We start from the raw sequence: 23,105 nt of genomic DNA on the forward strand, positions 1-23,105 counted from the left end.
GACATTTGCAGAAGTTGATGCAATGTTAGTATGTTTCAATTGGATTAAATTATCCAATTCTTTCTCTATTTCCTTTAGTTGATCATTGATTTGGAGGACAAATTCCATCAACTCCTCATGTTTTTTCTAGGTCTCCAAAACTTCCAGTGTTTGAGGATGTTGCAGCTGGGGAATTTACAATTGCTTCCTAAGTGCATCAATATCATAATTTTTCTTCTTTATGAGCTGCTCTGTAGCTTTAATATCCTTGGGATCATGTCCCAATTCAATAATTAAGTCTTCCAAAGACTTAATATTGGTATCCTTGGCCTATGAGGAGGCCTTTTCCAACTGAAACTGTGTTGAATTATTATTCAATGAACTTTGTAAATTATGGGCACTATGGCTTTACCTGTAAGGGTGGAGTATATCATTTCTCCAGCCTGTTTATGCAATTCTATTTAATCTATGGGATGAATATCCATTTCCAATACTTTAGAGTCAACCATCTTGAAATCTAATGATGTTTTGGGTTGTTGTGCTGTAGGTTTGATAAAGGACATCTGCAGCTTTCCCTCCTTGATATCAAAGGCTGACATTAGCCTTCTTTGATTTGTGAGAGTGAGCTTTAGGTATTGAGCATATGTTTGGGCTTTAAGCTTCTCATTGCTCAGTTTGATGTCTTTATACTTGTCTTTTATGTCCTTGTCCTTATCAGCACGTCTGTTGAGTGAGGACACTTCTAAACTTATCTGCCTTTCCAATAGCTGAGTTTGTGAAGTGAAAGGCTCTTGCATGTCTGAAGAAGGAGTGGTTGCCTTGCTTCTGTCTGTTTTGGTGGTGGTCACTTATACTGATTCTTTTGTATTTTTCTATTCAGTGAAAGGATTGAGTCTTTGCCTCTTACTGTGACCAATCTCACATTGTGTCACGGATGTATTCATAGGTGAACTGGAGGCTTATTCTCTGCTTCTTTAGGATTTTTCTCCTCGTTCTGAGGAGTCTGCATGACTGGAGGGGTGCTCATGGCTCTTTCTTGCTCTTCAGGTACCTGCAAGAAAGAGCTCTCATCAAGCTATTTTTCCAAATCAATCAGAGCATTTTCTACATCTACCCTTGTGTTGTCTCTGTCTACTAAGGTATTTTCCACGTAGTTTGTGTGATTTGCATATGCCTCTATTTCTGGTATGTGGTCGTGGATGAAAGGTCCTAGCTTGACCTTTTGCCTTTTCTTGGTAATAAATTCTAAAGGGTCATATCTCCATACGAAACTCCTTTAGAATTTCATTCTTTTTAGGATCATGTCTGCCTCCCTCCCTGCATCTCTAGAATTGCATATGAAGGGACCTAATTGGTCTTTGATTTTGAAATAGGCCTTCTTCTTGGCACTGACAACGTTGACTTCATCTACATTGATGATCTGTCTGTAATATTCTAAGGCAAACAACCTCATAAGGAGGTATCCTGGAAACTTATATGGTGCAAGCAGGCAACCATATATTCTTATTTCTGTGTGGTTTTGGTAAAGGTACCAATCTCCCACTTTGGTTTGCTTGGAAAGTTGGAGGAATATTTTTATCTCTAGAATTATCCTAGGTAGAGTATTTCCAATGAGCATAGTCATGATTGGATACACAAAGGAATCTATGAATTCTGAGTATGTATATGGTAATCTAAACTCATGGAAAAGTGGGGTCCAAAAAATGATAGATCTAGGCTAGCCCCTGGTGTCAAGCTTCTGGAGAGTAAAAGGAAACTTGTCCAACTGATAATACAAAAGTAGATGGTACAATACAGAGGAGTATTTGAAAACTCTCTCATTTCCCATTCTTGTGAACTACTCATGCATTCTATTAGCTATGAAATTGGCAAAGTCATATGTGGTTGCAGGAGGCTGCCCTGGGGTATAAATGGACATGAAGGCAAGAATAAGTTCATCAATGTACTCACTTGTAGTGTAACCCAAAACACATGATATCATGGTTACAATGTACTGGCCCCATTTAGAGAAAATAGCTGATACATATGGAGGGGGATCCTTAGGGATGTCTTTTTCCTCTTTAATAAAGGTTTGGAACAACTAAGCCAATCTTGATGGGCTTAGCTTGGGATATGTTATAGACATTTTTGTGCCTTGCATCACTGAGCATGAAATGTCAATAATCAAGGGATCCAAAGTCCCTAAACATGTTGTTCCTACCCCTAGAGGAACAAGGCCAAGTAACCACAGCAATTCACAAAAGTTCTCCACCTGAAAACACTCAAAACAAGGCAATTCTGGATCATGTCAACTGCTCCACTGAGCATCTGCGCTGAATGTCAACTGCTCCACTGTCTACCTGCGCTGAATGTCAACTACAAAGAAGGCTACCTACGCTGAGCGAGTTTGGACAAGTGGCAGAGTCATTCCTCAAGGTGTCAATGCCAAGGAAACTTCCAAAATGACACTTGGATCAGGGAATTCGATTGGTGATGAGTAAGAGGTTCCAAATCTCCAAGTGGAAGCAAGAACCTCCAAGTGGACTCAAGAACTGAAGTGGGAGAGGACACTAGTCAGTTTTATACCAGCCTAAAGCTGACTCATCCTCTCTCCAAAACTCCTATATATAGATCTCTCTCCATGAGGTCAGGGGAGGCTGGAATTTGGTATTTGCAAAGAATTGCTGTTGGTTTGTGGTTAGAAACATTAGGTGTGTTATGCTTTGAAAGGAGCTGAAGAGGGAATTCTATTCTGCTGGGAAGGAGATGCTGGGTTGGAGCCCTATGGGTTGTATCTCTTCCTGAACCCTGTTACTTTCAATAAAGCTATCTTGATTCTTTCCTATATGCTGGTGTATTTTGTATGATTGCATTAGTATATTTGATTTACTTCTAATCCTGAATCATTTATGAATATGTATATTCGCCTTTGTATTGTGTCCTTCTCTTGTTGCAAGTAGCTGTTCTCTTGTCACAGGTAGATGTTCTCTTGTGATCTCGTGGGATTCAAGTAGCTGTTCTCTTGATCAAGCGAGGAGGAAAGTAGCTGTGGACACACGAAGAGAAGAGGATCTAGTTCGAGGGACAACCGGAAGACAACGGTAGCTGTTCTCTTGTGATCTCGTGGGATTCAAGTAGTTGTTCTCTTGATCAAGCGAGGAGACAAGTAGCTGTGGACACACGAAGAGAAGACAATGGTAAGTCTGCCGATCTCCCCTCTTTCACATTTCATAAAGGAAGAAATCATAATAGCTGTATTCGTTTGTTGCTAAGGCGCTGTCACACCTTAGGTGGATAGGATCGTCCTAAATAGGCATTTTTCCCCACAACAAATTGGCGACTCCACTGGGGAAGAACTTGTTTATTCATTTCATTTGTGTTTCTGTCATTTGTTTACTTCATAGACTTGACAGCAATTCTTGAACTGCATCTTTCCCGGATGCAAAGTAAAAGTTGTTGCTTTGATCCAGTATGTTGGACTTGTCTATGATCTAAACTAGATCCACAAATGATTTGATTGATCCTTGTGATAGTCTTTAGTACCCTATCAAAGCATCCCTCTGTTTATACCTTGCTTGTGTTTCTGATTTGGCCTGAAACAGTTGATTTTTGAGCATTTTGTGACCCAGAAACCAAGAGAAACGAGAGTTTCTCTCTTCAGCGCAGGCACTGTGAAGGCAGTCTGCATTTCAACGCAGGTCCCGAAGGGGCTACCTGCGCTGAATGTCAAACTGACAGTGTTGGACCTGCGCTGAACCAGTGTGGCCTTGTGCAGCTGGGGTTCTTTGTCCTTTGTTGCCCTGTTTTGATCTCTGTTTTTTGCAGCCTTTAACCAGCATAGGTACTAGCCTGATAACCCTTTTCTTTGCCTGAATTCCACCCCATTTTTGTACAAAAAGATTGTGAATGTTTTTATGTGTTTGTGGCGTCATTTACAGTCTTCCTTTGCATGAGTAAAGTAGTCTTTCTGTAGCCTTTGATTCAGATCTGATTGAGAGTGATCTTAGAAGAGAGTTCATTGGCTGTTTGTTCAGATTGATTATAGTTTTACTTTTGCTTATTGGTTTGAATTTGTCTCTTTCAAAGTATCAGAACAAGTCTTTATTTCGAAAATCGCAAAGTGATTTTAGTCTCTTCTACCCTTGTTGATTTCGAAGAAAGTGAACTTGTTTATTTTGATCATTGTAAAAGCAAATTCAAAGTTGTGCAAAAAGCTTTCTTTGTAGGCATTTATACTAAGAAAGTGAAAACAAACACCTGCATTGTGCATTTTGCATTTGATAGTTTGCATGTTGGATTTAGGGAAAGTGCATTAGAGTGTGCTGATTGCTCTTTGAGAAAAGATAGTCGCTCTCTTTTCCCTTAGTAGCTAGGATTTTCAAAGTTGAAAGATTGTAAAGCTTGCTTATCATCTTAGACTGCATTTAGGAATTTGTATCATACATCTCGTGGTGAACCTTGAAAGGCAAACTTTAAAAAGATCAACCTAAAATAAACTGAATGAACCTAACAACGCTTTGTAACATAACGCACAACATAGAGGTCTAGGCTAGAGACGTGTTTCGACGTTGTTAAGCCTAGTGACTGTCGATCTCTAAGAAGGTGGGTGATTCCTCCTGAGAGACAGTAGCGCTAGTACGGATTTGTGCTCCCACGTACCGTCGCGTATATATTGGGAGACCCCTATAGGCATATATCTTTTATCCTTAGGAAACCATGTCGGCCGCCCTACTGATCGCAATGCAGTGAACACAGCATTCACGAAGATCGACCACCCGTACCGTAAAACGTATTCTGTGGTTTTGCGAAAAGTTTGGCACACCCTCTGCCTAGATCTCCAGAGCAGTTTCTTTTGGCCTTTTTTAGACTCTATAATAGAAAAAGTCCATCCGAGCATTTGTCACTTCGAGCTCGTTAAAACAAACAAGAGAAGGAGTAAGTTCCTGAGTTTGATGAGAAACTGGAAAAAATTCATCAAAAAATGTGCATAGAGCTGTTTTTCTAAGATCAGCGCAGATGGCAAGTGTCCTACCTGCGTTGAAGGTCAAACTGCCTTAAGGCAGCTTGACATTCAGCGCAGGTTTCGAATGGACTGCCTGCGCTGATGCCAGAGCGCCCTAATGAAACCCCAGGGGCTCATGGGGGCAGGAAAACAGGCACAAAATGGGAAAAAGAAACCATGAAAAGAAAGAGCTAGAGTTTAGCTCCTACCTGGTCCAGACGGCGCTGAAAATCGTCTGCAGAATCTCCCGGAATCAGCTGGTGAAAATCAAGGGGGAAGAAGCACCTCCAGAGCTCCAACAAACCAAATTCAAATGAAATGGTAAAATGAGAGGTAAAAACACCTTTTAATGGCTTTTTACGTAGTTCAAAGCAAAATATTATGGTTATAATCTCATTTTCATGGAAATATTATTCATTTTTAACAAAGTTTGTTGCAGAAATTGAGAATGCAGTACTATCCTTGAAAAGAGAAAAGCTATTTATGGTAAAAATCGGAAATTTGACTATATAATCGAGCAGTTTTAGCATAAAGTTCATGCTCGTTAAAAAATAAACGCAAGATCCGAGCAGTTTTAACGTGGTCTTCATGCTCGTTAAAAAATAAATATAAGCAGTGAGCAATGTTTCCTCCAGAGTTTAAGCTCATTTTTAACTAAAAAATGAACCTATCCCGGTAAATAACCGCTGTGATCGTAAATTTATCAGCCATAAAAGCCTTGGTCGTGTTTGCACCTGCCACCTCCACTTGTCATTTGGCTGATCGTTCACCTCCATATGATTGTTTACCCATTTTGAGGAACAGCTGTGAAGAGTGATTTCACCTAGCCATCCTTGTGACACTGCCGTGATTGGAAAATTCCAAACTGTACCTGGAATCAGTTTCTATCCCTGTTTATCACTCGTTCCTCAAAAGATGAGTCTTCTTTAAGCTCTTTTCAACTGACTCGTAAAATATGAAAAGATTGCCGAGTTTTGGCCTTCCAGCTCGTTAAAGGACAGGAAGATCTATCCCTCCTCTAGATTTTAATCTTTTTGGACCTGAGGGATTATTGCACAAAAAGATCGAGCGCTTGTTTTGTTCGACTCGTTAAAGATATCGAAAACTCATCCCTTTTGTATTCTTTTATACTTTTTCGGACTTAAGGGATTAGATGACGAAAAAGGAATTTTGGAGTTAACTTTATTCCTTATCGGACTCTCTAAAAATGAAAAGGACCGAGTTATCCTTGTCGTTAGACTCGTTAAAATTATTAAATAGCGACAAACTTGTCTTTAGACGAGAACGAGTTTCACTATCACTAAGCTCGTTAAAACATAGTAATGGACTTGCTCGAAGGGCAGGTTATAGAACAAGCATATGTTATCCTCCTCAAGCTTGACAAAAATAAAGAGGTACTGGTCGGCAATGACTGGGGAAAAATTGGGAAAGATCAAGAAAACTTTGATGGTAGCAAGTCGCTCTTGAACATGACACTTTTCCTCCGTACCACAATCGGGTTGGGTTGTTTCATTCACCGGTCACATCACCATGGTCTTGCCATACCATCCATATTTGGGGTAATGCTACCGATCCATCGCATCAGTGTCGCCATATGTTCAAGAGAAGTCATTCAGAAAGAGTCAACCGGGTCCCATCCACTGCCATACATTATCCTTCATCCATTCATGATCGCCACCCTGAATCATATGTCACAGATTGTTTTCACCTCCATTAAAATCATTAGCTCCGTTCCGTGTCACTGATGTAGGATTCATTAAGGCCCTCCTTTGACAGATCGCTCCTTGTCGACATCAGCTCATTATCCAAGGAGTTGATCTAGGAACAACCCCTTCAGTACTTTGAAGCTTGCATGCCTCAATGGCAAGTTTCTCACTTCCGACGACAGGTATACATCAATGACCTTCGACCAGAAGATTTTGCGTGGTGTTCGACGCCAAGTCCTTTATTCACACCACGTGAATTGTACTGCAGTACCTTGAGGGTCATTATCATTATCGGTGATTCCTCTCGCGCTTGTTAACAGTTTACATCACTGACCGGTAATCAAGCGATGTCTTTCCATGTTCGACTTCAGCGCAATTCTCACATGGATTGACTTGTACTTAGAGTGAAGATCGAACGAGTTTGAAGACCCCGGATCTAGTTTCATCCATCCGGGCTGCGATATATATTCAGGAAAAATAAAGACATTTGACATGTACATCATTACAACAACAGATGATCATCCTACTCAAAGGATGATAATTTTCACCAAAATTATCAGTCAACCATCAGACGTCTGTCTGTTCTATGTACAAAAATGAATTTATAAAGCTGAGCATGGGAATGCCCGCCTCAGCTAGATCATGAAAGCAGTATGAATCATAATGTATTGTATTGTATTTTATTACAGGTCTCCTCCCAGCAGATGGATGAACTTCGGACCCTCCTGGATAAAGCATTTCACCCGACAAACGGCCTCATACTTTAGGGGGCAACTGTTATAGACATTTTTGTGCCTTGCATCACTGAGCATGAAATGTCAATAATCAAGGGATCCAAAGTCCCTAAACATGTTGTTCCTACCCCTAGAGGAACAAGGCCAAGTAACCACAACAATTCACAAAAGTTCTCCACCTGAAAACACTCAAAACAAGGCAATTCTGGATCATGTCAACTGCTCCACTGAGCATCTGAGCTGAATGTCAACTGCTCCACTATCTACCTGCGCTGAATGTCAACTGCAAAGAAGGCTACCTGCGCTGAGCGAGTTTGGACAAGTGGCCAGTCATTCCTCAAGGTGTCAATGCCCAGGAAGCTTCCAAAATGACACTTGGATCAGGGAATTCGACTGGTGATGAGTAAGAGGTTCCAGATCTCCAAGTGGAAGCAAGAACCTCCAAGTGGACTCAAGAACTGAAGTGGGAGAGGACACTAGTCAGTTTTATACCAGCCTAAAGCTGACTCATCCTCTCTCCAAAACTCCTATATATAGATCTCTCTCCATGACGTCAGGGGAGGCTGGAATTTGGTATTTGCAAAGAATTGCTGTTGGTTTGTGGTTAGAAACATTGGGTGTGTTATGCTTTGAAAGGAGCTGAAGAGGGAATTCCATTCTGCTGGGAAGGAGATGCTGGGTTGGAGCCCTATGGGTTGTATCTCTTCCTGAACCCTGTTACTTTCAATAAAGCTATCTTGATTCTTTCCTATATGTTGGTGTATTTTGTATGATTGCATTAGTATATTTGATTTACTTCTAATCCTGAATCATTTATGAATATGTATATTCGCCTTTGTATTGTGTCCTTCTCTTGTTGCAAGTAGATGTTCTCTTGTCACAGGTAGCTGTTCTCTTGTGATCTCGTGGGATTCAAGTAGCTGTTCTCTTGATCAAGCGAGGAGGCAAGTAGCTGTGGACACATGAAGAGAAGAGGATCTAGTTCGAGGGACAACCGGAAGACAACAGTAGCTGTTCTCTTGTGATCTCGTGGGATTCAAGTAGCTGTTCTCTTGATCAAGCGAGGAGGCAAGTAGCTGTGGACACACGAAGAGAAGAGGATCTAGTTCGAGGGACAACCGGAAGACAACGGTAAGTCTGCCGATCTCCCCTCTTTCACATTTCATAAAGGAAGAAATCATAATAGCTGTATTCGTTTGTTGCTAAGGCGCTGTCACACCTTAGGTGGATAGGATCGTCCTAAATAGGCATTTTTCCCCACAACAGAATACTGGTCCAACAGGTCTCCAATTGAGAGTTGGGTTAGGTTTGGCCGTGGTTGGAACTAAAGTATTTCATTAATGGACTCAGTTGTGATAGTCAATAGAACCTTCTGGTCATGAGACATTATGGCTCTATGGCTGGGGAAATAGCATGTATAACACATATGAACAACTTCTAGAAAGACATGAACTTGTGGGAACCGGTATCTAGGTAAATTGGACTCCTAGAGGCCAATATCATCTGTATGGTTCAGGTGTCTATCTTTGCTTAATCAATGAATTTTGAGAAAGAGCTTTGTTGAAGTTGTGTCTTTGATTTGGAAATCACTATCAGCCAGGGGAAGGTGGTCCAGGTCTATGTGTGGAGTGGTAATGGGTCTAATGTCCATGGCGATAGGGTAGCCATAATTTAGTTCTTGTGGATTTGAATTATGCTCTGGGGGTTTTATAAGAGGTTTTGAGACTTTTCAGATGGTTTAGGAAATCAACTCTTAAATTGGCAGTATTCTTACTCATTTTTTAAATTAAAATACTGCACAAGCTAAAGGTTTTGAAATTTGCAAGGGTAAGAGGTAATTCATGGTGAAATACCTTGAATTGGGCGAATTGGCTCTAAAATTGATGGTTCACAGAAGCTGCAGTGGTTAGCGTGGTCTTGGTATGGACTAAAAAGTCAACTAGGTTATCTGCAACATCTTCTAGAGCGGACTTGGAAGTCTGGTGGTAAATTTGGCGTTTGCAGGGGTTGCAATGGTTCACAGAGTTTACAAAGGGAATGCATGGAAAAAGGGCGAAAGAGGGCTTTGTAGCCTTTTATGGAGAAAATGTTTAATTTTGGTGGGTTCACTTTCGGATGAACAGTTGATGGTTTTTCTGTTAAGTGGGGGAAATGGTTTTGGAGGGCCATCGCACCACTTTTGTGGCGTGGGCAGTATTCGAGAGGGGTCACCCGATGTGATTCAAGGTTTGACACATAGCATCCATGGGGTCGAGGAAAACCACTTTATCGGGTAGTTATCATTCAGCCGTTGGGCACTACTGATATGGTAGTGTGCTGTTGGATGAGGGGGGGGTGTTCATCAAATGGTATTTGGGCAGAAGCGCTACGCGGGGGAAATGAACAGGAGTTGATGGGGGGGCCTAGGGGTTTCATCATGGTGGTTTGGGATTAATTTTAGGGATAAATAGTAGGTTTAAGATGATCGGGTCAGGCTTAATGAGGGATTAGGGAGTCGGGCGAGGTTAATACTGGGACTAACTTAAGTTTACCAGGATTATGTAAACTAAGTAAGGTTATATCGGGGTATGGGTAATTTCTATTAGTTTTTATTAAAACCAAAGGTTGGGGTATTTTATATAGGGATTTAATTATTATACGGGAAAAGGGTTTATAGGAGCTATATAATTAAATTAGAAATTAATATGGAATGAAAAAAATGGAGATGAAAATAGTATTAAGTGTAATGTAATATATGTACATTTCTTTTACATACACTTAAGATAAAAATTTTGTGGGTTTTTTGGCTGAAATAGGATTTAACATAGTATTTCTCACTTTTTATAGGTTAATGGAGTTTAACCTTAGGAAAAGGAGTTTTATTAGGGAAATGAAGGGGGGTGATTTATTATGAAGGGGATTCTAACACTTGTATCCATAAGTCATTAAGCCGAGGGTCTGGTCTCTCTAGAAGTCAGAGAAATGCTCTGAGCCTTTTTGACATAAAAGATTTTAAGTACTAGAACATCTTGATGGGGGGAATTAATAAGTAAAAGGGGTGAAGTGAGTGGAGGGTTGTTAATTAAAACACATTTGAAAACCATTGTGCTTGCCTTGTTTACTATTCATGCACATTGAAAGATGTATCTAAACATGAAATAAGTGCTTTTATGTAATGAATTTGATATTTCTGCAACCTTTCTTCTACTTGCCCGTTCACTTACCCTACCATTTTTTCTTCACTTTATTTGGGTGCATTTAGGCTAGCAAATCCTTATCAATCTTTTTACCTTTTTTTACAAAGTAAACTATCTAATTCTAACCTTATATCATCCAAGGGCTCAAATTAAACTGATGAGATCCTTTTATTTTCTCTACCTATCTAATAATCTTCCAAGGTTAAACTGTTTATTCAGATTTTATTCTCTAACTATAAAGATAAAATTCAAAGCATGAAATAGCCAAGTTTAAACAATTTGACTATCATGGATTGTGGCATGAGTAACAAGCTGCACACGATCATTATAATTTATAAAAGTAAATAGCAGTGGCATTTTGACATCCTCACTTTCATGGTCTCTTTTGTTTTTTGGGGTTCATATATTTTCATTTTTTTGGACTTTTCTTATTCTTTTGTCCTTTGATTTTTCTTTTAGGACATGCCCTCTTTACATTTTTTTAATTTTTAATATGGAAAACATTTGCAGAAAGCACAAGTATGTACAATATTACAAGGCTTAACATTAGTCATTCAAAATTATGACTCTTATTGGTATAGGAACCTAACAGTGGCTCCACTTGGGGATGGCATTTCCTAGTGAAATGTCAAGAACTTTCTAGATCAGTAGCCCCTGAATTGTTGTTGATGTTACCTTGCAAAATTTTCCTCTATGCCTCTGCATTATTGATACTTATGACAGTGAATTTTTCAAAGCTTAGGGCCTTCTCTTCGGGCTTCAACTTCAAAAATCACCATCCAATCCAATCTAGACTTTTTAAAATAAATTATGTACAAATGGGAAATGAATATTAGTAACTAGGTTCAAAGTAATGTTTTAGCATCCGACCATTCACTGACCCACCTTTTGCTTCTGTACCATCCATTTCTCTTAGGAAGAAAACATTATTACCTCTTAAAGCATAAATGATATATGGGCCTTTCCATAGGAAATCAAATTTCCCATGTTTACCTTTGTCTTCCCTTCTTGAATCACACTTGAGTACTTTGTCACCAAGGTAGAAATATTTAGCCTTGGTTCTCTTATCAAAAATCTTTTTAATCCTTTCCTGCACAATGTGAGACCTAATATAGACCTCTTCCCCGGTCTGTTGAAGATGAATTCTTTGGTTGATTCTTCTTTGGATAATATTTGGTTCAACCTGCAATTCTTGAAGCAACTTCATCACTTGTGTTCCCAAGGAGGATGGAAAAAACAACTTCCATCTCATAAACTAGTTGATAGGGAGAAGTACCAATTGATTTCTTAGTGGTTATTCTATCTGCCCATAAGGCATTGACTAGCTTTCTATTCCATGTTTTCTTATTGTCCTATACTAACTTCTTGATGATGTTTACCAAGCTTTTCCTTGAGGATTCTGCTAGTCCATTTCCTTGAGGGTAATAGGTTGTGGAATGGCCCAGGGTTATATAATACTTGTCGCAGAAATCTATCATTCTTTTGGATTTAAAGGTTGTGTTGTGGCCACCAACAACCCCCCTCTTTGTTTAGTATTAGCAATAACACTAAGCAAATGGGGACCCTTAATAAAAAATCCAAAAAACATTTTATGAAAATTTTTGTATTTAACTCCTTAAAACTGTATCGCATCGCGAGAAGAGAATAAAGCATTTTCTTATGAGCATAATAAACTGCGAAGAAGCGACACGAAATTCATCACATCGCATACATTATGAAGCGCTCTTAAATGAAAATCTTAAGAAATCTCCGATGGCTGATATGCGACGTTGCATATCGCAACATCGCATAAGCAGCACACAATGATTGAATGACTAAACGCGATCTGCGATGCAGCGATGCTGCGATCTGCGATGAATGCGATCATGAAGCTCTACGATGACGCAACTTGACGACGCGATCCGCGATGCTGCGATGCAAGTCGCAGAAATCACCCATCGCAAATTTTCCTCGGCATAGTATTCAAGGAAAGTTGTCCGTAAACCAAAATTGGGCATGCACCTTAAAAGAAATTAATGAATGTACGCCAAAGTATTCTAGAAGGATAGTTTTGTGTTTTTCGAAGAGTCAGTTCGCCATGCGTGTCATGATTTTATACATTCATAAGAGCTTAAAGCTTTCATGTCAATCTTTATTATCATTACTCTTTTCCTTTGCGTAAACTATAAGACATGAAATAACATGAAGCAATGTGCAGGAAACATCTAAGGAAAAGGGGAAAGCATCAATGCTCGGAGAACAGAGGAGAGATGCCTTCATAAACGGATGCCGCATGCAACAGGACCACAGATTCCAGAGTATCACTCAACAGATGCTAATGTCAATAGGCCATCCAACGCTCAGAGTCAAAAGCGCACAAAAGCAACATGTTTACAAAAGATCCTGAAGCTTATGCCCGGTAAAGGAAAGAAAGGCGCTAAAGAAGGAAAATGCACCAGAAAAGCCCGGAACAAAGAACGGAGGTAGTTTTCGATGTGCGATTAGCGCCTAGCGCTAATCATGCATCACTAAGAAAATTGTTCAGAGAGCAAAGTCCCTAACTTGTTCAGTCATTTGCAAGGCCAGAAACCGAAATAGCGAAATCAGAAGCAGTTTGAGAGAAATTTGGGTTATTACCAAGTATACACGCAGTGAAGCCACCCAGCCAGAGGAAGATTCTCGAAAATATCTTCTAGTTTACCATAAAGTAGTGCCAACGCTTGTCATTTCTATTTTCGTAGCTCAAACAAAAGCAGAAGATGACCAGCCGACTCTTCCCAGGCAAATGTTGCATGCTTGCAGCACTAAGGAGCAAATACAGAAATGGTTAGGAATTAGATTCAATTTTTAGAAATAGTTTTGCTTTAGAAGAAGGGCGGTCATTTAAAACCATGTCCTAAATTTATGTAATTAAGTTAATTAGTTAGCACTATTTAAACCCTTCTCATGCATTTGGAGAAGGGTCCAGAAATTTGTCAAAAAACTTGTCCTCAGAACATGCACTTTTGCACCCTCGGAGGAGTTTTGATGAATGGATGGATCAAGGTTTATTAATGTTTGTATTTGATATCTGTTACTGATGTTGCACTTTTGTACTCTTAGTAGATGTTAGAGCAAGGAGAGATAAATCATTGTTGCTTGAAGCTTATGAGTAGAACTAGTCATAAATGGTACTTTTATCTCTTGGCCATTTCTGCTTATATTCTTAAAGTGATATACAGTTTTTAGTTGTTTATATGTTACTGCATGAATGTGTGAGTTACCATTTGGCACTTTTGTACGGTGGAACCATTTATTTATGTTTGATATATGAATAACTTATTATGCGATATGCTGTTCACAACTGTTTTGCCTAACTTTTTATGCAAAGTGGTTTATCTTAATTGATTTCTATTCTTATGATAGCTGAATGATCTTTATTACCAGTTATTGTTTGAAATCTCTTTAGATCGCATAATAGAAGAAATACACCCCGGGTTAGCATAGATTAGATGTGTTGTTTCTCATTAGATTACAATAGCATAGAGTTAGTTTAAAAGTTTGAATTAAATTAGCTTTAAGTACTCTTAGATCATCATCATCCAACTCTGCACACACACACACCCTTAGATTGGGAAACTGGTCCCATTATCCCCAATCGGACCCGCTATACCAAACAGATAAGGAGCTGCCAACCAAGGTCCGGACCGGGTGGGTATCCCCCTTGTTGTCGACCCGATTTTCAGGGCCTCAACATATTTGGCGCTAGAAGGAGGCCCGAACTATGAATGGCACCTAAATCAAAATCTAAATACCATTCTGAGAGTAAATCACCCTCATCAACTCCCCCGACTTCCCCAGTACGTTTAAATCCAGAGTCAGAAGTCGCTCGAGTATTAACCGCTACTACATACCCTAATATTTCAGACCAATCTACCATTGAACCCCCTGAAGTTCAAACTCTGATTCACAAACTCCAGGGATTTTCTATTTCTACTCAGAGGTCTGATAAATCTCAAAGTAGCGTGACTTCACAGTACAATCCTACTCATCCCCTGACCAGATTAAAGAGTGAAAAATTTGGCATCAAGCCAACTGAATTCCCTCTCCCCACCAGGAAAAGAGCAAGGAAAATACCACAAGAGTCTGACAGTGAGACTCTTTCATCTACATTGTCCATTTCGACTCCCTCACCGCGAAGTCAGCCACCCACATCTTCATTCTAACTCATCCATCCATCTTCCACAACCCCTCTTCTTCAATCATCTAAGATCATAATATCTTCATCTTCCCAGCCACAGGGATCATCCTCTGCACTTTCATTTACTAGCAGCTCAACGATGGCCCAGTCTCCATGGAACAATCCTGGGGCAGTTTTAATGCCTCCACCCCTGAGCCAAATACCATCCCATCCTGAGAAATGGCTACCCAAATTCAATCCAGAAGCAGGCATGCTAGCTGAAGAGCACATTAACAATTTCATGCTTTCTGTCAATCTCAACGGAGTTACCAACGAGGATGCTGTTGTTCGGCTTTTTCCCTATACAATGCAAGGAACAGTCGGGTCATGGTACTTTTCATTACCCTCCGGGTCTATCACAAGTTGGGACATTTTTCAAATTCAATTCCTTACCAAGCTTGGTGATGACAGATCAACGGCAACGTTAATCAATGACCTATCCAATCTTAAAGCCGAGGCTAGAGAACCCATCAAAGATTTCAATTTACGGTTCAATAAGATCCTCAACAATATTCCCACTGCTTCCCAACCCAGCGAAGAAGTACGATGTGAATGGTATATTACGGCCTTACCATCAAACTTAGCAATCTTCATGGATAGTGCAAATAAAACGACCTTAGTTGAAAACTTGACAGAGGCGATAGCAGTAGAGAAACGCGTAGTAGCCCTGGAAAAGAGATCTGCGATAGAGGAACGCAAATCTAAAAAAGTCACCTTCAAGGAAGACTCCAAGAAGAAACAAATGAAAGACCCTTTCGATTTGGAAGGATTGCAAAAAGTATTAAAGACCATGTCCAATGAGATGATTGACATAAAAAAACAAGTAGCAGAAACTTCTTCAAAAAAGCCCTACAGAGCTTTTAAAAGAGGCCCTTCAATGGATGTGAAACCACCCAATGCTATTTCAAATGTCGAATCCGAAGAAGAGGAAGAACAAGAGAGTACCACTGAAGGGCAGACTGATGACGAAGAAGTTGTGGAACTACAAGGAATGTGGTATTTCATCCTCCCACAAGAAGAAGATCAAGAAGCGTTTCCGGTTAGCACACAAAGCAAAAATCAACTTGATCCTCCCCAAACTACCCCTAAGAAGAAGGGCGCAAGCCCTGCAACAAAAGATAAAGTCGCAACAAAGAAAACGACCGCCAAAGCGACTCAATCTAGCCCAGTCCAACCAGATCAAACAACTCCATCAAGAACACTGATAGTGTCGGATGAAATGGAATATAATATTATTGATGACATGAAAAAGACTAGGGCTAATATCACTCTTTATGAATTGAGCAAATTGAAATATCAACAGAAGATAATGATGAAAGAATTACATGTTGTGCCTACTACATCTTTGCCTACAGCTGTAGCTTCCCACAACATGGGAAGACCTCCAACCAACACGATCAATAAGATTGATCCAAATGACATCGCCTTGATTGGAGGAAGATCAAGATCTCACACTCCCCCTTTTCTTCTCACTTATGAAATTTTCAATAAAAATGTGCACAATTGTTTGGTAGATTCTGGTGCTTCAATGAATATTTTACCCAGATCAATATGTGCCAAGTTGAATGTTCAACCACAAAAATCCGCAGTGCGCATAGTTCAGCTTGATCGATCTCAAGTCGAAGTGATTGGCGAACTTAATCAAGTAACCATAAGATTTTCATCCAACCCGAAGGTATGTCAGGTTATTGACATTCTAGTAGCTGATATCCCAGAATTCTATGGCTTGATTCTTAGCAGGGATTGGTCCGAGAAACTCCATGGATACTTCTCAACCGGCTAGTCGCACATGTGGTTACCCTACAATGGTAAACCGAATCAAATAAAGGTTGAACGAGAGTTACACCAGAAGTACATAGTAACGGAATTGGAGGGAGAAAATGAAGCAATAGCGTATAACAGCAGTATCATAGGCAATTACTCGGTAGATTCTTTCCTTGGCAATTTCAATGCTCATACATCACCTTACTTAGAAAATTCAGTTTTGTCCCAAGTAGAAATTTTTTCCCAAATTGATAATTCAAAGTGTGTTACTTTTGTAGATAAACCTGTAAATACATCTTTGTTTTGGAAATTATATTTTGATGGCTCTAAATCTAACGAAGGAGCAGGAGCAAGATGCGTTCTGATTAGTCCATAAGGAAATAAAACCATGCTTACGTGCAGACATGAATTCGATTGCACAAACAATACAGCGGAATATGAGGCCTTGGTGCAAGGTCTATACAAAGCAATCAGGTTGAACGTCAAGTATCTTCAAGTCTTCGGAGACTCTGAGATTGTCGTCAAACAGGTGCGTAACACCATACATTGCCTATCAGGTCATTTGAAACACTATCAATCTTTAGTACAATATCTGACTGAGCATTTCATAGCATTCAATATTTCGTCAATCCCAAGACTCCAAAACATGAGCGCAGACCTTTTAGCTAACGTAGCCTCTAGACTTATTCCCTCCGAAGATTTTAGTCCAGATAGATTCTCAATAGAATTAATCTTTAGACCGTCCATCCTTGACAGCATTACAAATTGGAGAGTATTCAATGACAATCCTGATATTGTAAATTTCCTCACTTCTGAAGGATCCTACTCCAATCAGATAATTGACGAAGACCATCACGATCGACAAATACAACAAGATAGCACTGATAATGTTATACCTAAATCGGTGGTTAAGTTGGAAGACTTATACGATTTGAAAAGTCGGTTTAAAAGGTCTACCAATTCTAAGCTCTACAGTTCAACTCTGAGCTACGAATTAGTAAACCTAGGAACCGATGATAAACCACAAAACGTTAATCTAGGCCTCGGCCTAGCCCCTGAAGAAAAACTAGCGTATATTCGTCTTTTAAGACAATACAAAAATGTTTTTTCCTGGAATTACGATGAGCTGAAGACATACGACACTTCTATCATTCAACATACTACTCCTATGATTGACAACGAAAAACCTATCCAACAGAAACTCAGAAAAATCCACCCCAATTTAGAAAATCAAATAAAAACTGAGCTAAATAAGTTATTAAAAGCCAGAATAATTTTCCCCATTAGACATTCCAAATGGGTCTCCAATATGGTACCCGTTAGAAAGAAAAACAGAGATATTAGAATCTGCATCGATTTTTGGAATCTCAACAAAGCCTGTCAAAAAGACAATTTTCCCCTCCCACCTATGGAGCAGATATTACAGGCAGTAGCAGGCTCAGAATTGATGTCTTTTTTGGATGGATTTTCAAGATACAATCAAGTGCTGGTACATCCCAATGATCAGTTAAAAACTACATTCAGAACTAAATGGGGCACATACGCATATCGGAAGATGCCATTTGGTTTGATCAATGTCGGCGCTACATTTCAGAGAGCTATGGACATCGCATTCAAGGGTTTAGTCAATAAATCTGTAGTAATTTATTTGGATTATATAACAGTGTACTCCAAGAAGCGAAGCGACCATCTCAAAGAATTGAAACAAATCTTTCAACGATGTTTAAGGTATGGGATTTCACTTAACCCAAAGAAATATTTTTTCGCATTAAGTGAAGGAAAAGTTCTAGGATTCATAGTGTCAAAATCTGGTATTCACATTGAGCCTGACAGAATCAAAGAAATTTCTGAAATATCTCTACCTCATAATAAAAAGCCATGCAATATTTCCTTGGTCAAATCAATTTTGTAAAGAGATTTGTCCCAGATTTTTCACGAATTGTTTCTCCTTTGCAAACCATGATTAAAAAGAATTCAAATTTTAAATGGGGTCAAGATGAACATGAAGCATTCAACCTAATCAAACAGGCTATCATTAATGCTCCATTTTTAGCAACCCCGAATTTTTCAGAATCTTTTATCTTATACACATTTGCCTTAGAGAAATCATATGCTGCAATTCTAACTCAAGAAAATCAAGAAAAAGCGGAGGCTCCAATCACATTTTTTAGCTCGAATTTACAAGGTGCTGAACTCAACTATTCAGACGTGGAGAAACAGGCATATGGTGTTTTCAAAGCGGTCAAATATTTCAGACCTTTCTTACTTAAAACCCATACTAAGTTCATAGTACCATTTCCAGCGGTAAGAAATCTTCTAGTATAGAAGGATGCGGGTGAAAAAAGAGCAAATTGGGTCACTTCTTTACAAGAATACGACCTTGAGATCAAACCAGCAAACATTGTAAGAGGTCAAGGCTTCTGCAAAATGTTGGCTAGAGCATCGCAAATTCCTGAAAATTCATCTGAAGAGGTACAAATGTATGAGGTAAGCCTAAACAATGCAGAATCATTATATGTTGACATCATTTATTATCTTAAGAATGGGTATGCTCCATCACACCTGGATCACACTAAGAAAAGAGCTCTGAGATTGAAAGCTAAACAATATCAGCTCATAAATGATGTTCTGTTTAAAAATAATTACGATTCTGTTCTTCTTAGGTGTCTTGAGAAAACTGAAGCCGAAAAGGTTTTGCAGGAACTCCACGATGGACCAGCAGGCAGACACTATGCTGGAGATGCTACTGCACATAAAATTTTACGTGTAGGATATTACTGGCCCACGCTGTTCAAAGACTCACACAGTTACGTGAGGAAATGTCAAGTCTGCCAAACTACTGCGGGAAGACAAAAGAAACCGTCCATGCCACTACAGCCGGTAAACATCGAGAAACCATTCAGTCAGTGGGGCTTGGACATAATAGGTGAGATCGTTCCTCACTCTTCTAAGCAGCATAGATACATCCTCACGGCAACAGATTATTTTACTAAATGGGTAGAAGTAGTTCCTCTCAAGACAACTAATTCTAAAAACATCATTGAATTCATAGATCAATTTATAATCACTAGGTTTGGATTGCCAACGGCTTTAATGTTTGATAATGCCTCATACTTTTCTGGGAATGCAATGACTGAGTTTGCACTTAAAAGAGGGTTCAAACTGAAATATTCAGCCAACTACTATCCGCAACGTAATGGATTGGCTGAGTCAACAAATAAAAACCTAATTAGGATTATTAAAATAACAGTTGACCAGAACCAAAAGAATTGGCACAAAACTTTGGTAAATGCTTTATGGGTAGATAGAATAACGAAGAAAGCTTCAATCAGCACTTCTCCCTTTAATTTAGTTTATGGGAAGGAAGTGGTTCTCCCAACTCACTTAGTGATCCCCTCCTTGTCTTTAGTACAATACATCGATGAAGTATCTACTTCCTCCTTACAACTAAGACAAATGGAAATAATTAAATTAGAAGAACAACGAGAACAAGCTAAGAAAACCCATGCTCATCACCAAGCGCTAATAAAATCCTCTTTTGATTCAAGCATAAGGACCAGAAAAATTTTTCAGATGGGAGATTTAGTTTTGAAATGGGATAAGGCTCATGAAGAAAAGGGAAAACATACAAAATTTCAGAAGATGTGGCTTGGTCCTTTTCAGATTGTTGAAGTCATAGGCCCATCAACGTTTGTGTTGCAGGATTTAGCAGGTAGAAGGGATTCTTTGCCTGTTAATGGAAAAATCCTTAAAATATATTTTCCATAGAAGATTATTCTTCTATTTTGTAGGATAGTTGTAGTTTTTCTTTTCTTTCTTATAAATAAAACCAATTGTAGATGGTTACTACAGGTGTTCATGAAAAAGACACCAATTCTCTATCATATTTTGAGCTTTTTCGCTTGTACAAATAGTAATTTTTTTTTGAAAATCTGATCTTTATTATTGACAGATAGAGTTAAAAAATTTAGCCTAGATATGATACTAGTTTCAACTTCAAAAAATTTGATGAAAGCAACCTTTGACAAAAAATTGTTTTATATCAGCACAATGAAAGGTATCAATAATAAAATGAAGATTCTCTGTAAAACTGCTGTTTTCAAACTCTATTATTGTCGTCCAGAGCTTTCTTAAGGAAGAATAATGATTTCCTCCCTACTAAAGAAAATCACAGCATTCAAAGGAACAATCCGAGAAAACACTATATCTCAAAGAATAAGAGGTCTCATCACAAGCCAGCTTATCATGATCACAGATATTATAACTTGTTGACTTTGCCAATACTGTCCACCAAAACAGGGCAACGACTCAAGATTGTTGTAATCAAAAGACAAGGGGTCTCATCACGAGCCAGCTTGTTCAGCAAAAGTGTAAATCAAGTGAATGACTGTGTCATAATTTGGCCACCAAACCAAGACATTGTTCTTTAGAGAATAAAAAAGGAAAAAAGTGTCAAAATGGGTTTTTCTCTGAAAAGTTGTAAATAGTCTTAAGCAGGATAAAGGATCATTGATGGGTAACAGGTAACCCTGTCGAGGCTATGGACGCCTGCTGGCAGCAGAGGCTCTACCTACGACAAATGAGCATATTTTAAAGCCAGCACACAGAGAAGACTTTATTTTATCTTTAAAAGACCAAGTAATGGCTGATGTAAATACAAGGAAAAAGCCTGAGGAAGCAAACAATTGGAATAGAAAAAGGTTGAAACAAAATATCATTGATAGGATAAGGCATAATGTACTCTATCTGTCCATAACAAAATTTAGACTTATGAAAATTTTTCTGTTTTGGAAGTTAAGATTCAATAGAAAAGCACAGATAACTGGTTCTTCCCAGTGAATCGCCATTGTTGTGGCCACCAACAACCCCCCTCTTTGTTTAGTATTAGCAATAACACTAAGCAAATGGGGACCCTTAATAAAAAATCCAAAAGACATTTTATGAAAATTTTTGTATTTAACTCCTTAAAACTGTATCGCAACGCGAGAAGTAGAATAAAGCATTTTCTTATGAGCATAATAAACTGCGAAGAAGCGACGCGAAATTCATCGCATTGCATACATTATGAAGTGCTCTTAAATGAAAATCTTAAGAAATCTCCGACGGCCGATATGCGACATCGCATATTGCAACGTCGCATAAGCAGCACACAATGATTGAATGGCTAAACGCGATCTGCGATGCCGCGATGCTGTGATCTGCGATGAATGCGATCATGAAGCTCTGTGATGACGCATCTTGACGACGCGATCCGTGATGCTGCGATGCAAGTCGCAGAAATCACCCATCGCAAATTTTCCTCGGTGCAGTATTCAAGGAAAGTTGTCCGTAAACCAAAATTGGGCGCGCACCTTAAAAGAAATTAATGAATGTACGCCAAAGTATTCTAGAAGTACAGTTTTGTGTTTTTCGAAGAGTCAGTTCGCCATGGGTGTCATGATTTTATACATTCATAAGAGCTTAAAGCTTTCATGTCAATCTTTATTATCATTACTCTTTTCCTTTGCGTAAACTGTAAGACATGAAATAACATGAAGCAATGTGCAGGAAACATCTAAGGAAAAGGGGAAAGCGTCAATGCTCGGAGAACAGAGGAGAGATGCCTTCATAAACGGATGCCGCATGCAACAGGACCACAGATTCCAGAGTATCACTCAACAGATGCTGATGTCAATAGGCCATCCAACGCTCAGAGTCAAAAGCGCACAAAAGCAGCATGTTTACAAAATATCATGAAGCTTATGCCCGGTAAAGGAAAGGAAGGCGCTAAAGAAGGAAAACGCGCCAGAAAAGCCCAGAAAAAAGAACAGAGGTAGTTTTCGATGCGCGATTAGTGCCTAGCGCTAATCACGCATCGCTAATAAAATTATTCAGAGAGCAAAGTCCCTAACTTGTTCAGTCATTCGTAAGGCCGGAAACCGAAATAGCAAAAGCAGAAGCAGTTTGAGAGAAATTTGGGTTATTACCAAGTATACACATAGTGAAGCCACCCAGCCAGAGGAAGCTTCTCGAAAATATCTTCTAGTTTACCAGAAAGTAGTGCCAGCGCTTGTCATATCTATTTTCGTAGCTCAAACAAAAGCAGAAGACGACCAGCCGACTCTTCCCAAGCGAATGTTGCATGCTTGCAGAACTAAGGAGAAAATACAGAAATGGTTAGGAATTAGATTCAATTTTTAGAAATAGTTTTGCTTTAGAAGAAGGGCAGTCATTTAAAACCGTGTCCTAAATTTATGTAATTAAGTTAATTAGTTAGCAGTATTTAAACCCTTCTCATGCATTTGGAGAAGGGTCCAAAAATTTGTCAAAAAACTTGTCCTCAGAACATGCACTTTTGCACCCTCGGAGGAGGTTTTGATGAATGGATGGATCAAGGTTTATTAATGTTTGTATTTGATATCTGCTACTGATGTTGCACTTCTGTACTCTTAGTAGATGTTAGAGCAAGGAGAGATAAATCATTGTTGCTTGAAGCTTATGAGTAGAACCAGTCATAAATGGTACTTTTATCTCTTGGCCATTTCTGCTTATATTCTTAAAGTGATATACAGTTTTTAGTTGTTTATA

General features: G+C 39.1%; 1 protein-coding gene across 1 annotated transcript in view; it reads right to left on the reverse strand.

Moving 5' to 3' along the window:
• Positions 1 to 919: 919 nt before the first annotated feature.
• LOC149152079 (enoyl-CoA delta isomerase 1, peroxisomal-like) overlaps positions 920 to 23,105 on the reverse strand; it is a 190,958-nt gene continuing 168,772 nt past the window's right edge. The window contains exon 2 of the mRNA XM_089443367.1: positions 920 to 1,030. Within this exon, the coding sequence (XP_089299493.1) occupies positions 920 to 1,030 (111 nt within the window). The remainder of the gene's footprint in view (positions 1,031 to 23,105) is intronic.

This window comes from Pinus tabuliformis, chromosome 9 (assembly GCF_031772625.1).
Source record: "Pinus tabuliformis cultivar Carrire ecotype Pingquan chromosome 9, CPIR1, whole genome shotgun sequence".
Classification (NCBI taxonomy): Eukaryota; Viridiplantae; Streptophyta; class Pinopsida; order Pinales; family Pinaceae; genus Pinus; species Pinus tabuliformis.